At 50.8% G+C, this 14213-nt stretch overlaps 7 protein-coding genes across 7 annotated transcripts; 3 read left to right on the top strand and 4 right to left on the bottom strand.

Annotated features, from left to right (window-relative positions):
• Positions 1 to 407: 407 nt before the first annotated feature.
• On the top strand, positions 408 to 1055 carry VTN31DRAFT_6951 (uncharacterized protein; the record flags this gene model as incomplete). The annotated part of the gene is made up of 2 exons (XM_069407618.1): positions 408 to 618; positions 709 to 1055. 2 exons carry the CDS (start codon positions 408 to 410, stop codon positions 1053 to 1055), a joined length of 558 nt encoding a protein of 185 aa, XP_069258254.1.
• Positions 1056 to 1456: 401 nt separating this feature from the next.
• Positions 1457 to 4319, bottom strand: VTN31DRAFT_6950 (uncharacterized protein; the record flags this gene model as incomplete). The annotated part of the gene is made up of 6 exons (XM_069407617.1): positions 1457 to 2298; positions 2348 to 2997; positions 3045 to 3160; positions 3207 to 3224; positions 3277 to 3387; positions 3435 to 4319. 6 exons carry the CDS (start codon positions 4317 to 4319, stop codon positions 1457 to 1459), a joined length of 2622 nt encoding a protein of 873 aa, XP_069258253.1.
• Positions 4320 to 4738: 419 nt separating this feature from the next.
• Positions 4739 to 5863, bottom strand: VTN31DRAFT_6949 (uncharacterized protein; the record flags this gene model as incomplete). The annotated part of the gene is made up of 1 exon (XM_069407615.1): positions 4739 to 5863. The coding sequence occupies one exon, from the start codon at positions 5861 to 5863 to the stop codon at positions 4739 to 4741; it is 1125 nt and encodes a 374-aa protein (XP_069258252.1).
• Positions 5864 to 7101: 1238 nt separating this feature from the next.
• VTN31DRAFT_6948 (uncharacterized protein) lies at positions 7102 to 8770 on the top strand (the record flags this gene model as incomplete). Its single annotated transcript, XM_069407614.1, has 6 exons — positions 7102 to 7809; positions 7867 to 8027; positions 8078 to 8158; positions 8215 to 8338; positions 8404 to 8532; positions 8603 to 8770. 6 exons carry the CDS (start codon positions 7102 to 7104, stop codon positions 8768 to 8770), a joined length of 1371 nt encoding a protein of 456 aa, XP_069258251.1.
• A 201-nt stretch (positions 8771 to 8971) lies between these two features.
• VTN31DRAFT_6947 (uncharacterized protein) lies at positions 8972 to 9708 on the bottom strand (the record flags this gene model as incomplete). The annotated part of the gene is made up of 3 exons (XM_069407613.1): positions 8972 to 9151; positions 9207 to 9356; positions 9412 to 9708. The coding sequence occupies 3 exons, from the start codon at positions 9706 to 9708 to the stop codon at positions 8972 to 8974; spliced, it is 627 nt and encodes a 208-aa protein (XP_069258250.1).
• Positions 9709 to 10107: 399 nt separating this feature from the next.
• Positions 10108 to 10802, top strand: VTN31DRAFT_6946 (uncharacterized protein; the record flags this gene model as incomplete). Its single annotated transcript, XM_069407612.1, has 5 exons — positions 10108 to 10150; positions 10243 to 10304; positions 10415 to 10561; positions 10631 to 10738; positions 10791 to 10802. The coding sequence occupies 5 exons, from the start codon at positions 10108 to 10110 to the stop codon at positions 10800 to 10802; spliced, it is 372 nt and encodes a 123-aa protein (XP_069258249.1).
• Positions 10803 to 11031: 229 nt separating this feature from the next.
• On the bottom strand, positions 11032 to 11660 carry VTN31DRAFT_6945 (uncharacterized protein; the record flags this gene model as incomplete). The annotated part of the gene is made up of 4 exons (XM_069407611.1): positions 11032 to 11162; positions 11228 to 11304; positions 11366 to 11457; positions 11523 to 11660. The coding sequence occupies 4 exons, from the start codon at positions 11658 to 11660 to the stop codon at positions 11032 to 11034; spliced, it is 438 nt and encodes a 145-aa protein (XP_069258248.1).
• Positions 11661 to 14213: the final 2553 nt, after the last annotated feature.

Here is a 14213-nt window from a genome sequence, read left to right as displayed (position 1 = left end):
ACCAAACAGAAAATCGGGTGGCTGAAAGCTCATGTACCTCGACTTTCCTGTCGACTCAATTGTACGAGTACCCCCTCACAACGCTCATTCGAGGAGGTTGGGAATGCTTTGAGGGATTGAGAAACATGAAAACGCTTCTCAGGCACACAAGGCGCAATTGCATTTGACCGCTCACACTTTCGTCACAGCAGCGCAGCCGAGTTCAGTTATTCGATCTTCAAGGTGCCCTTTGCGCCGTAGGGGCAGCGGTTCTCGTATTTCACTCGATTGAGGAGATTATAAATTTTGGAAAGAAGAGGAGAAAGAGGGGGAGAAGGAGGAATCGAAAGGTGTGCGGACATCGATTTTGATAAGTCGACTGTGCGGAATCAACAGCGCATCGCATTCGGCGACCGCGCAACAGTACCATGCCTCCAAAAGCCGGTCAAAGTCGCTCCAAAGGGAGCTCAACCGCAGGCCCATCGAGCCCAGGAGCAAGCAGAACAGCCCGAGCGGGGCGAGCACCGGCCACTGAAGCAGGATCACCATCGTCGCCAACAACATCGAGAACAACAAAGCGAGTCGCCAAGGCCGCAAAACGACCACCAGGCAAGGGCTCTCGAACATCGGACATCCAACGTACGTCCTTAATCCTTCCCCCCCCCCCCCCCCCCCCCAAACCTTGACTGAGACAAACGAAACCAGCCTCTCTAACAAAAAGAGAATCAGCTGGCGACCCCATCCCCACCGGCCGCCGCCATCGCTATAAACCCGGCACCGTCGCCCTAAAAGAAATCCGCAAATATCAACGCTCCCACGACCTCCTCATCCGCAAACTCCCCTTTGCCCGTCTCGTGCGCGAAGTTGCGCTCGAAATCCTCCCCCCAGAAGTCGGCGCGGAGCTGCGATGGCAGTCACATGCGATCCTGGCATTGCAGGAAGCCGCCGAGGCATTTCTGGTGCATCTCTTTGAAGATACCAATCTCTGTGCGATTCACGCGAAGCGCGTCACTATTATGCAGAAAGATATTCAGCTTGCAAGACGGATACGTGGGATCTGGGGTGGTTTGGGTTAGAGGTCCCGATGTCTTCGTTCCTTCTTTCCTTCAGCCATTTTGTTCTTTGAGCGGGTTGTACAATGTGATTATCGGTGTCTCGGGAGTAGGGGAGTTTGTTGTTTTTTTTTTTTTTCTTGTTCAAGTTACTCTGACACTGGGCGTTATCATCTCGAGGGTGGTTTGCGTCTGTCACATCTTCAAGTCCGGTGATACGAAACTGCATAATGATATGTTGTACCTTATCGTTGATTAAGTCAATGCGAGCATCATGTCAATAATTTCACCGCTGATTGATCGTGTTGGACTTGATACTGCTCGTCGCGATTTCGATGTACAGTTATCCTGACCAAAACATGCCCACCCTTAGATGATAGCACCCAGGATCCGGAAACTCCCCAAACGCCATATACGCCCCCCGTCTATGCCCTCTTTTTCAATGCAGGTGGTAACCCCGTCATCACCAGATCCGCCTCCTCTCGTACATTCCTGGCGTCATCCGCCTTGCCCTGCCGTTCCAGCGTCTCCGCAAGCATCGCATCCGATACGCTGACCCAGAGCCGATCGTTGGCCTTTATAGCCATGTGGCGTGCTGCCCGCGCGCTTTTCTCCGATTGCTCACCAATCACTCCGCGGAAATATTTCCAACTCATGAAATTGAGGGTAATGCAGGTGATTTGGTTGTTGTTGATGGCTTGGGCGGATTGGAGCGCTTGGTGAAGATACTGCTTTGTCTGGATCGTCGAGTCATTCTGCGCCGTTGCGCGCACGAGCCAGTACGCGGATTGGATGTAGGGATTAGGGCTATTTGCGCAGAACGGCTCGACCATCGCGAGGATGTCATTCATGCGGTGGTGTGATGGATGTGTAGGTTCACGGAGGATGTGAACCGTGTTCAGCGCAGCGAGAATTGCAGTGTCTCGACGCGGGTTGATCCGCATGGTTTTGTTGGTGGATGTGGAAAGTGTGAGAAGCGGCGACTCGTAAGCAGCCAGCGCGCCAGCAAGGTCACCAGTTCCTTGCGCAACGATCCCAGTAGCATACTGTATCAAACATTGGACAGTTTCGGGAAGTGCATCGCTCAACTCTTCAGCGACGGGTCGCAGCTCCTTGAGGGCTTGACCGGCTGCATCCCAGTCAGACCTTGCGCAAAGGAGAAAGACCCGTTGAAGTAGGATGTTGGTGTGTAGTAATCGGCGCCACTCGATTCGTCGACTGGCAGAAACAAGAGACTCCGAGATGTCTTCGGGCTCTGTGAATGCTCCTGCGAAGTTGTGAGCGAGGTCACCAACGAGACCTTGAAAGTTACATACCACGGATCATTCGTAGTCCTTCTTGTAGACACTTCTCCGCCTTGCGGCCATCATGGGAGTTCTTTGCGCTCAATGTAACGGAGCTGAGGAAGAAACACAGTGCATACATATCACGTTGCGGAAGCCAGCTCATGGTCAGGCATGGTACCCCATTCTCAACGAGAAGGACATCGCCGTTATTAGCTATGGACGCGGCAGATTTGCTGTTCAATGGGATCCTGAACGACCCATCCTCGCGCCATCGCGAGCTGTTGTCCTGCTGGTCCATCATTTCACGCAGAACTTGTAGCTTTTCCAAAGACTGCTGCAGCTTATAGTCAAGGACGCTACATGAGACGTCCAAGAATTGTATCATGCAACTCAGCTGAGGGATTCCAGCCACGCTGGCATCTAGCTGGTAACGGCGAGCCACGGCGATGGCGCGTTGTGCCTGCTCAACAGCCTCCGCTCCCGTCGAATGCTGCAAATGAGCAATGGCCTCAATGATGGCCGCTATAACAGAAACAGGTTTGTCGCCGTGTCGATTTGCGAGGTTAGCGAGTCGATGGAGATGGTGAATTGCAGCCACGAACTCCTGGTGGGAATTCGAACTCAAAGCGAGAGACACTCGCAGTAAGCGAAATGCATACTCCCAAGGCACATGTCCGTATCTGGATCCGTTAGAGATGTTCCTGTACCTAAGCATCAGACTACCTACGTTTCCACGTCGTGGAGTATTCCGTCTACCATTTTGATGGCGGCTTTGGGACTGGACCTGAAAAGCATACGGGCCAGCAGCTGTTGCATTGTGTACTTGAGATCCACCAGCTTATTCTGTCTCGCCGTCAGCATTGTCTTGTGTTGCTGATACCGCACTCACCCTCTCGCAAAGCTCAATCTACATAGAGTTAGCATTTCTTCTCGACCAGGAAGTGGGATGGGAAACTAACCCCTTTGCTTAGAGCAACCTCCGCTTCCTCGTTATTATCGGTCTCCTCAATCAATATCCTCGCATATCGTAATCGAACCAATGCTTCAGTCCGTGGCTCGCTTCGAAAGGTCTATGATGGTTAATGTACAATGTCGCCGGCAGGGAACGGGTGCGTACTTCTTGTACAGCCTCTAGGCACCCCAACCCAGTTGCGACGAGGCTGTAGTACTCTTCTAATTCCGCTTCATTCTTGGACAAAGCCAAGAGTGACCCTCGCCTGTGAGCTGTATTCAAGTATTCATCGGCCAATGCCAATAGCAGAACTTGGTAGTCGACATCGGCCGCAGGATTCGTTTTCTCCACTGGCTTTTGAACCGGTTGTTGTTTTACTGATGATGCCGGGATCGAGGTATTGGACGTCATCTTTTGCGCGCTTGCAGTCGATGGGACGGACCCCGGTGGAACAAAGTTTCCCGGTGGATACGGGATTTTCGGCGATATCGGCATGGCTTGCGGTGGAGCTGCCATCATTTGTTGCGAACTTTGGCTCGATGGAAACGGAGTCGCGGCCATGAATTGCCCAGGGGAACCATAGCCACTAGAAGGGCTATGGTAAGACGCGGCATTCGGCGTGTAAGGTCCTGATGCCCCGCGATACTGAGGAAACGTCGGCGGCGGCTGGGGCGGACTATGGGTGAAACTGGGGGGACTGTTGGAACCAGCAACATTTCCACCAACTGCGTTCATATAATGCAATGGAGGACCGAACTCATGAGGCTGTGGTTGCACTGACGACGGTGTTCGAGATGTCGCAGGTTGCGCTTGTTGGGGCTGCTGCAGCGGAGGGGATTGCACGTATGGGAACTGGTACGAAGGTGGGATGACCTGGGGATAGCCGGCAAGTTTTGCATTTTGCTGTTGATATTGCACATTTGGACTAGAATCTGTATATGGCGTCTGGGGATTGCTCTGCGGTGGTTGTTGCGGCGACCGCTGATGTTGCGAGATCTGCTGCAGGTACTGTGGAGGATACGGCCCGCTGTAAGGGGGAGGGTAGCTCATCGCCTAACCAAGGACATGAGAGATGTAGCATAGAACACGCAAAGAAGCGAGTGTCATCAGAAGGCTGCCAAGGTTGATCAACACTACGAGCAGAGAATCCCGCGCAGGTGTAGCTCAGACTCGGACTTGAATTATAGGCCTACCCGATCAGGAAGGCCAGTCTATTTCACGTGATTATTACGAGTACGTGTATCAGGCTCTCCTTTCGACGATTCGACTTGTCCCCAAAGTCTCGAAAAGAAGGAAAAAAAAAAAAAAAAAAAAAAAAAAAAAAAAAAAGAAATTAATACTGACTACTGACTTGGAACTGCCCTCATGCTCCTGTGAGGCAGAGATTATTACCATGAGTTGCATTGCATTGTTCAACAAAGTCCATAATCAGCACGACTGGAACATTCATACCTCCTCAATAGATGACATCACTCGAATCGAAGCGACGAATATATTTGGGATGCAAATTCGTCATTGTTCTCAAGAGCCGGACTCAAAATCTCATCCTCGATCGTCGGCGCGTCGTGCGATGGCGGGTGCATCCGGATAGTCCATGGACAGAGTTCCCGGCAATTATTCCAGGCGGCGGCTGGCTCGACAGGATGAGTCCGTTGAGCTGCCCACTCCTTGTCTGGAAAGGCGCTTGATGTCCCTCCAAAACACCGTTGGGTCCAGAAATAATATACGACCCGGTTGCTGCCCTGGCACTGAAAGGGTCGCTTTCGAGGACACTTTAGAACCGTCTCGCACCTGCTGCAGACAGAGATTCGCTCGCATGCCGAGCAGATAGTAGCATTGTTCTGATGGCAAGAGATTGTTTGGCAGACGCTCGACAGCCATAAGTCCATGGATCGATGCGCACATGCGAAGCGAGGGGTGATATGCTGATGCTTTGCGAGTCGGTGTGGCTCCACGTACATTCGATACTCGGTTCTGACGATCAGTTTCCCTTCCTCATTGATTTCGGGGAATATATCGATTTTGACCTCTGCCGTCTTGTAAACGGTTGTACAAGAATGCCAGAGGAACCGTTCGTCATACGCGCGACTCCCAAATAGATCCGACGGCAGCTTTGTAAGAACGTCGCGGGTCTTGAGCTGATTGATAAGGTCGATCGTGTCATGGAAGGTCAGTTTCTTGCAGGGGCACAGGTCGATGACGCCTGCAAGCTCCCCCAGGTTACATGTTCTTTCATCAGAGAAGCGCCTGAGCTCCTTGGAGGAGAATCCACTGCGCGGATGCAGTTTGAGGCATCGGGAGCAAGCGACCCATCTCCCGTCCTCAAGTCTCAGCAGCAGTCGCCATCTATCGGTGCGGAAGCTCTGCGCCGACTTGTAGTGGTGAAACAATGGAGTGAAATCCTTTTGAAATCGGAGGGATTCCGAAGCCAGGGCTGCGCCGCAGACGACAACCAGGCGTCTGCAGGTCAAGGCAAAGCAGGCTCTGGATACGGGATCGAGATAAGCAGCGATCAGCGATAGGAGCTCTGTTGGCAGATCTAATATATAGCATTCGCCGTGATCCTGGTGCGGGCTCCTTGGCTCTCTCTCCATTTCTGACTTGTCAACCGTTGATGACCTCCTCACGACCTTCAACTTTGCGAGCAAATTAACTCCGTTCAAACGCATGACGCAGCGTGTTCAGGCAATACAGCGAATGCAAAAGGATGTCGTCGACAAGATCTATGTGTCCCGGTCGGCTGAACGACACAATCGAGCTCTTGTCATGATGCCCGCATCGTTTGCTTCTGAGCGTACTGCGGGAGATCTCGTCTCAGCAGCGATGGTCAGCGGTGTATATTATTCTGATGCTCAGCTGGACGGTTTCAGGGGAGACAAGGTACTAAAATACGGTCCCAGAATAGGGACAAGATTGAAATCTGGGTCACTGAATCAACATTACATGATGCCGACTCTGGACAAACTCAAAGCGACGTAAGTGCAAGATCTCCGCATGGGCACTGCCGCGGAGAAAGCTGTCCAGATGACCGGCATCTTTTCCTGGGAGCTACGTAGCAACTCGAACCCGGGTGATTGACGTTCCTGAAATACATTGGTTGCAACTCTGCTATCGGTGATATTCTAGCATGATGGCCATGATCTGGTGTGGGATTTCCGCATGCGGGACACCGGACTCGATGACATCAACTGGCGATCAGGAACCGGAGAGTCTGGACGGAGTACAGGGCGATGGAAACCTAAGGCATCGGTCTTTACTACGTCCGTACTCGTCAAAGAGTTGCTCTCAAGGGGTGTCCGCCACTGCGCGGGATCCGCATTCCACAAGCAAGCAGGGTTCAGGCGGTCGATCGCTGGTGCCTCAGCTCTCAGGCCGCCAGGCGGAGAAGCCCCTCTCTCTCAGCTCTCTGCTAGATCCCGATGCCGCCATTGGCTGCGAAATCGATAGGATGACCTAATCACTCTGCTTTACCTTTTACGGTTATCCGTAGACAGGATTCGAGATCTTCCCCACCGGAAAGCTCCGTAGAAGCACTAAACCTATTTGGGAATGTAACGGGATTGCAAGTTTACGAAATCTCAGTTTGCCTCCCAGATGTACCTCGGCCTGAGCCAGCAGCATTTTTGAACCAGTATGGCCAGGAACGGAGTATTTGTACAGAGTACTCCGTCGAGAACGAGTACTTGTACAGTATTAGTTCTTAATCAGTTCTGTTGACGAGTATGCACCGACCCGACGCCGCTCATTGCTAACAAGCAAATTACTTGTTCTCAATCTCACTCGCGGTGATTCTGGACATTATTGATAGAGAGAAACAAAATCTGCCACCAAGATGAGCCTGGCATGGCTGAGCTCCGGCAAAATTGCTCTGCACCATTCACAACACCAACAGTTGCTGTTGAAGAAAAAAGGAGCCGGAGATGACGACAACAAGGACAACATCACACTAGCGGAGCTCTGTCGCAAAGCGACTCCAGAAACATGCAAGCTCAATCCATTCCTTTTCAATGGCCATTTGCAGACTTCCTGGACCACCGTTCAGGCCGCCGAGATTCCGATCTTCTACAAACGCAAGATCTTTCAAGCGGATGACTCGAATTTTGAAGGCCATTTCGCCGTCGACTTCGTGGTTCCACCGTATGACATGCCCACCAGTGACGAGGCAACGGACAAGGACAGAACCTACACATTGCCGGCAGGTCTTCCGCCGCGCACCTCGCTGTTCTCTAGAGAGGAGCTAGACTCCCTTCCTTCTGACGACTCCAGGCCCATGCTTGTCGTATTGCACGGCCTGACGGGCGGCTCTCATGAGGTCTACCTGCGCGCTGCACTGGCGCCACTGGTTCTCGAGGGCCGCGGATGGGAGGCATGCGTGGTCAATGCCCGCGGATGTGCGCAGACCAAAATTGGCACCCCCATTCTGTTCAATGCCCGCACGACATGGGATCTCCGGCAAGTGGTGAAGTGGCTTCGCAAGACGTTTCCCAACCGGCCCTTGTTCGGCTTAGGGTTTTCTTTGGGAGCGAATATTTTGACAAACGTATGTGTCCCTCTCTGTGTACAGTGTCTTGTGGTTCATACTAACCTGACGGGCTAGTATCTGGGCGAAGAGGGCGAGAACTGCGCGTTCAAGGCCGCCGTAGTGTGCGCGAATCCTTGGAATTTGGAGCTTTCGAGCCGCGCGCTGCATCGCACCTGGCTGGGTGCAGAAGTTTACTCCGCCCACATGAACAATAGCCTCAAGAGGCTTTTAAGCGAGTATGTTGTCGCAAGGTAGCGCCTATGGGTACTTACTAACCTTCTTCTAGTCACATCGAAGTCGTATCGCAACATCCCAAGATCGACGTGGAAGAAGTACAAAACTCCAGATACATTTATCAGTTCGATCGGTATGTCTGTCCATTGGCGGGTTTGTTTGCTTGGGGTTAGCAGCTGACGAGCATAGGGCCGTCCAAGCGCCACTGTGGGGATACCCAACGGAAGGGGCATACTATCGAGATGCATCATCCGTGGACTCCATCGCAGCCATCCGCATTCCGTTCCTAGCAATCAATGCGGAGGATGATCCTGTAAGTTGAGACTACGAACTGCTCTTCCCGCGGCGAGACAATCACAGGCTAATCAGTCCGAGTAGATCTCCGTGCACGAAGCCATCCCGTACGATGAATTCAAGCAGACGCCATATGGCGTGCTCCTGACGACCTCCTGGGGCGGGCATTTGGGCTGGTTCGAGTTTGGGGGAGGACGATGGTTCTCCAAACCGGTACGCCATTTTTATTTTTCCCTCCTCCTTGTATGGACAAACCTTTTACTGATAATGAATCCGTCACTAGATTGCCAATTTCCTTGACTTGATGGCCAAAGAAATAGATCTGAGCGTCCCTCCCACAGTTCGAGACACAAGAACCGGGTCGCAAAAGACCCCGAGCGAGGCAACGGTCACAAGGGCTCATTATGAGCCAATGCGTCGCAAAATGGCGTTCAATTTGGGCCAGAAATGAACTCCGTCATTCCGTCTGGTGTACATATTTTGAGCATGATAGATCGCATATACATAAAACCGTCCACACTCCGATAAAATATACTTCCAAAACGCCCGTAAACCATGGACAATGCTATCGAGGAATAAACGCCGAGACACCATGCATGTCGTCAAGCAGACATAGTAATATACAACCATTCCAAACAGCCAGCAACCATGTTCATGCAGCAAAAGATACTCTTTTTCGCTTCTTGTTCTGTTTCGAGGATTCTTCCGATTTCTCCTCGGAGTTGTCTGATTGTTTGGTGCCGTTAATGGTCTGCTCCTGACCGGTCTGTGACTGCTGCTGTTGCTTCTTCTTCTTCTTTTTCGTTTCTCGCAGTTCGGCCTTGATCCCTTCCTGTTGCAGTGTCAGCATACAGTGATTTCCTCGAGACTGCACCGAGTGAACATACCAACTTGGATTTCTTTTGCTCGGCCCTTGCCTCGGCCTCCTTTCGCTTCGCCTCCCGGATCTCCTCCAATTGCCTTGCTCGCATGAGTTTCGACTCAATCTGGCCTTCTTTTTCTGCATTCACCATGTTTATTATCGCCATCATACTCTCCTATAAAAACGCATTAGGTCACACAATCCAAGCTGATTGATCGAATCTGACGAACCTGATCATCAACAAAAACTTTGTTCTTTTTCTTGCCCTTTGGTTTTTGTACTCCCACCGGCGTCACCATGTTCAGTGGCATGAGACCAAGCTCTTCTTCCGAGTACTCGGGCTTCTTATTCTTCTTTGCTTGATCGGCGCTGTTCGGTTTCGATTTGACTTCCTTGGCCGGGGGCTGCTTCGATTTCGATTTGGCCTTGGACTTTGAAACTTTGGAGGACGAAGAGAGTGGTTTTGAGCCTTTCGAAGGGGTTTTCCCCTTCGATGATGCTTTCGTCGCGCCTCTGTTTGGTGCCATGGTGAAAAAAGAAGCTCTCTCCGCTCAATTGGGCGGAGGTATGTCGGACAAATCAGACCGAGGTAGGATCGTTTCCTTTTCCTAGCCTAAGCTGCTGCGCCGCAATGTCTATCAAACGAACAGTAACGCAATGTATCAAAGAAATATAAATCGAGAGCGATCGCTGCAAGCTGATGCTGCTGAAAGCTCTGGATGCTGAAAATTTTTCGTAAGTGGAAGGCGGTGAGTATAAAACCTACCTAATCAAGTATAGTTTATTCCAATCCGTAATGGAAGCCAACCTCCACCCATGATCAATCCACATCGCTCGATCACCAGTGTATGACAGAAGGTCAGAAATAGAGTCAAATACCTGCGCATTTCACGTTCCTGAACCGTCGGCAAGAAACAAGGTTGACAATGACGATCAACCCGGCATTCCTAGCGCAGCGCACGCGTTCCTGTACGTCTTCCCCCGCTGCACTCCCCGAATTTCGCCGTGACGCGGCCAAATTGTGGCAGCCATGAACTAATCGGGCCTTTCTCTGCTTATAGCGGTTAACTGGGCTGATGCCCAGGCTCGAGTACGCAAGGCCTATCGGGATTGGCTTCGAGCGGTTAGTACTCCAGCCTCGGCCTCTCCAATCTAGGGTGCCCGCCGTCCACCATCGAATCGCAGCACGAACGCTCGGGGAACAATCTCACTTACACTAGGATGATTGAATAGTCGCCCGAGATCCAAACAATGTACTCGCTGAACATCCCCGTGTCGGCCATCCGAACCAAGATCCGTCAGCAGTTCGAGCGCCATCGATACGTGAATCAACTCAAGGTCGTTGATGTGCTGCTCGCCCAAAGCCATGCCGAGTATCAGGTTCGTTGTGCTGGTTCGCTTTGGGGATGTGGGACATTTCGTCGATTAACGTCTCGTGTGCGCGGTTAGGAAACTCTCAATTACTGGAAGCAGCTCTCGCATGTGATGAAGTATTTCCGACCGGAGGAGGATCCGACCGCTCGGCTGCCACCGAATTTCATTTCGGGATTTTTGGAGGTGAGATATCTGTCCTGGATACTGAAAGAAAACTCTTTGCTGATATGATTAGGGACGGAATTGATGAGCATTTCGTGCCTCGAGTCGCTGCTGCATTTCAAAGATAAAATAGCGCAATTGAGTATTGTCTCAGTAGTGATGGTTAGAAATGTACATATTAGCAATGTATTGATCTAGATCTACATGCAAAACCTCAACAGAAAAGAATAAACAAAACTGTCTATCAGACCCAACTCCCCAACACCAGGTCGAATCCATGCGACCGTGAGTATCATGACGACAAATCCGACAATTCAAGTCATCATCCGATCGTTCCGGGCATTGAACTCATCCCGGGCAGCGGTGAACTTTTCCGTCACAACATCGCAGAGATCCATCAAATCCGAGAGGCCTTTTTCCAGAGCTTCGGCAGCCGTCGTTTGTTCTGCAAGACTATCAGCCACGTACTCTCCCATATCGAGCAAGATTGACGCAGAGAGGATAACAGACCGTATGTTTGTATGCGAAGATTCATCGTGTTTTCAGAGGGATGTGGGATCGTATACCCGCAAAACTCAACGAGCGGACTGTTTCCACCCCGGGATCAACACCTGAAATTCTAAAAGCAAAATCCCGCGCGTCACTCACTTTTTCATGATCACATATCGCAGGGCATTTCCCAGCGTATGCCCCTCATTGACGAACTGAAACGAGGCCGCTGTTTCCGTTGCGCCGGGGAGCTAATATCCATCAACAATTTTTGTCCACTGATATCGATTAAAAGGACCGGACACTTTCAACTTACCACCGTGATTCGGCCCTCGGATGTCTCAGGTTCCTCCTCCTCGCCGCTTGGTTCTTGAGATGCGTCCTGCTGCGGTTGCGGATCGGCGTCGACATCTACCATGGTTTGGTCGCCGGACTCTTCTTCGCGGTGCGGCATGTTGGGAATCGCTTCGATCGAAGTGCGGCCCGAGGCAGTGCGGATCCGGCAATACTGCGGGGAGTCGCGTCAAGTCGTAGGCAGTTGACGTCTGTGATGATGCGGATCATGGTGAAAAAGTTGTTATCGATAGTGTCAGTTACAAAAATATGTCTGGAAGAGATTTGCAAGGATTTGAATATTATATTTGCAGAGCTCTCATTGGTCTACTTTTCATACGAGTATACAAACTGCAGTTTGCAAGTGGAACACGGCAAGCTCCAAGAGAGGCTTGAAGTCAAGATCGGAGTCAAGAAACCCTTGTGTCAGGTACGGAGTCGATTAGGAGCTATCGGAGTGTAGGCCGACACGTTTGCGACAATCAGCACCGAGGCACAGACAGGAAGCTCTTGAGCAGTTCGGTCAGTCTAAAGATAAATATCCGAATAACTTCATCAGAAGTTATCCGGCTTTTAACCCCGTTAAGTTAACCTCCCAGTTTAACCAACGTTAATTTTAGGCTATTTCACCAATTCCGGGGTTATTTTATCACTTTTCAAGGCGAAACATGAATAGTTTCAAGATTGATCGGTTTTCCAGGTGCTGCCTTTATTTGTCGATGCTATGCCGAGTTTAGCACGAACGCTTTGTATATGTACACGCATGCAAGGTTCTGGCCACTACCAAGTCTTGATCTCCCCTCGGCATAAAAAGTTGGAGAGATTGACGACTCTGCCTAATTCGGAATTCGGCGAGGTAATAATTTTAACTCACCGTGAACCGGCACAGCAGATCCGACATGAATCATGCAGGTTCAGTTGCCGTCGGATGCTTTGAAGGTCGCATCATCCACACACATAACTACTTACTATACTCGTACATACATTCCGGATGTCGAGATTCGATGTCACTTAACCAAATTGACATGCTGTGATACGACTCTCACCTTGAACCGACAAAGTCCACCGCGCAGATAACTACCTAGGTTACCTAATGCCGAAGAATGAATGAATGAATGAATTGGCGCCGTGGCTGGAGGTTCGCTCTGGCATAACTGCCAGGGTGATCTGATCAAATCATCAAACTGGACGGCAAGGAATGAAGAGACTCTGATGCAACTGTTGGTTCTTCGTGTTGAACCCACCACTCTTATCGATAGATCCCAGCGCCGATGCCGATGCGATGGTGAGGAGAGCGGGTGTCGCAGATGGTTTCTGTTGAGCGCGCTGAATGGTGGAGAGGCCATCATCCCCAATCCCCGCCCAGAGCTCCAAGTGGACAAAGTGCCAAACTATTGAATCTTGTCGCCCGATGATCCTAGGCTAGGTTCAGAATCCCTCTTGGCCTCGCAAGTTCGCACCGATCTGGGCGATCCGTGTCTGGGCTTTCTCATCAAGTCGAGGTGTTCCGTGCCTGAATTTTCGAGCATCTCGATTCCCAATGGTCAAAGAGCTTGGTCTCGGCTCGCTTTCTTTTTGGCCGGGTCTCGCCAATCAAGAAATACCCTGTACGGAGGCCTCGGTAGTGCTGTGGGAAGTGGAGTGTCATCTATTCTATTCATCCTTTCTGATGTCTGGATATACAGTACGGTACGGAGTACTTTGTACATATTTTGCGATTAAGAGTTTCTGTTGTATGTTTACACACAGACCAAGTGAGGATAGAGCAGGAATCTGCCTCAGAATCCATCGTCTCTGCCATCATGCATGCGAGATCCAGGCTTTTGTGACAAAGTGTGCCATGGAATAAGTAATTAATTAATGGCGTCAATTCAAACATGTTTCAGGCCGATCCGATCAGGGTCCGCCGCACGTTCCAACTTCCAAGCGAGCCTGTACAGTACACCAGGGAACAGAGGCAGAAACAAAAAAAGTGCGTGGGGCAATAATTCCTTTGGCTGCTGCGAGGTTATTGTTAAGCTGCTTTTTTCCCATGTTGCTCTTTGACACATGATTATTTTTTCATTATTAACGAGCATTTCTCTGTTTTTTTTTTTCCAAATCCTCCTCCTGCGTCAAAGACTTCTGTAATCCCGAAACTCCGGCCAGCCTTGGCTGATCCATGTCCATGATCCATCATTCTTAACAACCCCCCCAGCCCCCCTTCCCCCCTCTTTGTCCAACTAGGCCTCTCGTTTCTGCTCGCTCGCTTTTGCTCCTGCCTGTTGGCCGCGTTGCTGTTCGTCTGTTCGTTGCTGTCGTTTGACATCTTGCTGATTTGGCTTCGGCCGGCGGGATTCGGAAAGTATTTTGGACTCGTTCGCTCCGCCGGTTTCCCTCAGTCTCTAATTTCTCTTTTTTTTGTTTTGCATGTATTATTGAACCTTCAATACGGTGATTTTCTGATTTCTTTTCCCATTCTGCTGTCACCGGTCGTGTGTGTCTGCTCGGCCTGCATAGAGAACCGCTCTGGTTCAGCATCCAGTTCCGTCTGAAATTCCTCCAATCGCGTCAATCCCTGAACCGCTCGTCCCCGGAGTCCGCCTGACGAGTCTGGGCATTCGGTCCACTCACCATCAGCCATAGCGCCATTGCTCAAGGGGAAAAAAAAGGCAAAAAAAAAAAAAAAAAAAAA

Source organism: Thermomyces dupontii (genome assembly GCF_041956625.1).
Source record: "Thermomyces dupontii strain NRRL 2155 unplaced genomic scaffold VTN31scaffold_8, whole genome shotgun sequence".
NCBI classification, from domain to species: domain Eukaryota; kingdom Fungi; phylum Ascomycota; class Eurotiomycetes; order Eurotiales; family Trichocomaceae; genus Thermomyces; species Thermomyces dupontii.
This window is presented reverse-complemented; position numbering and strand designations above follow the sequence as displayed.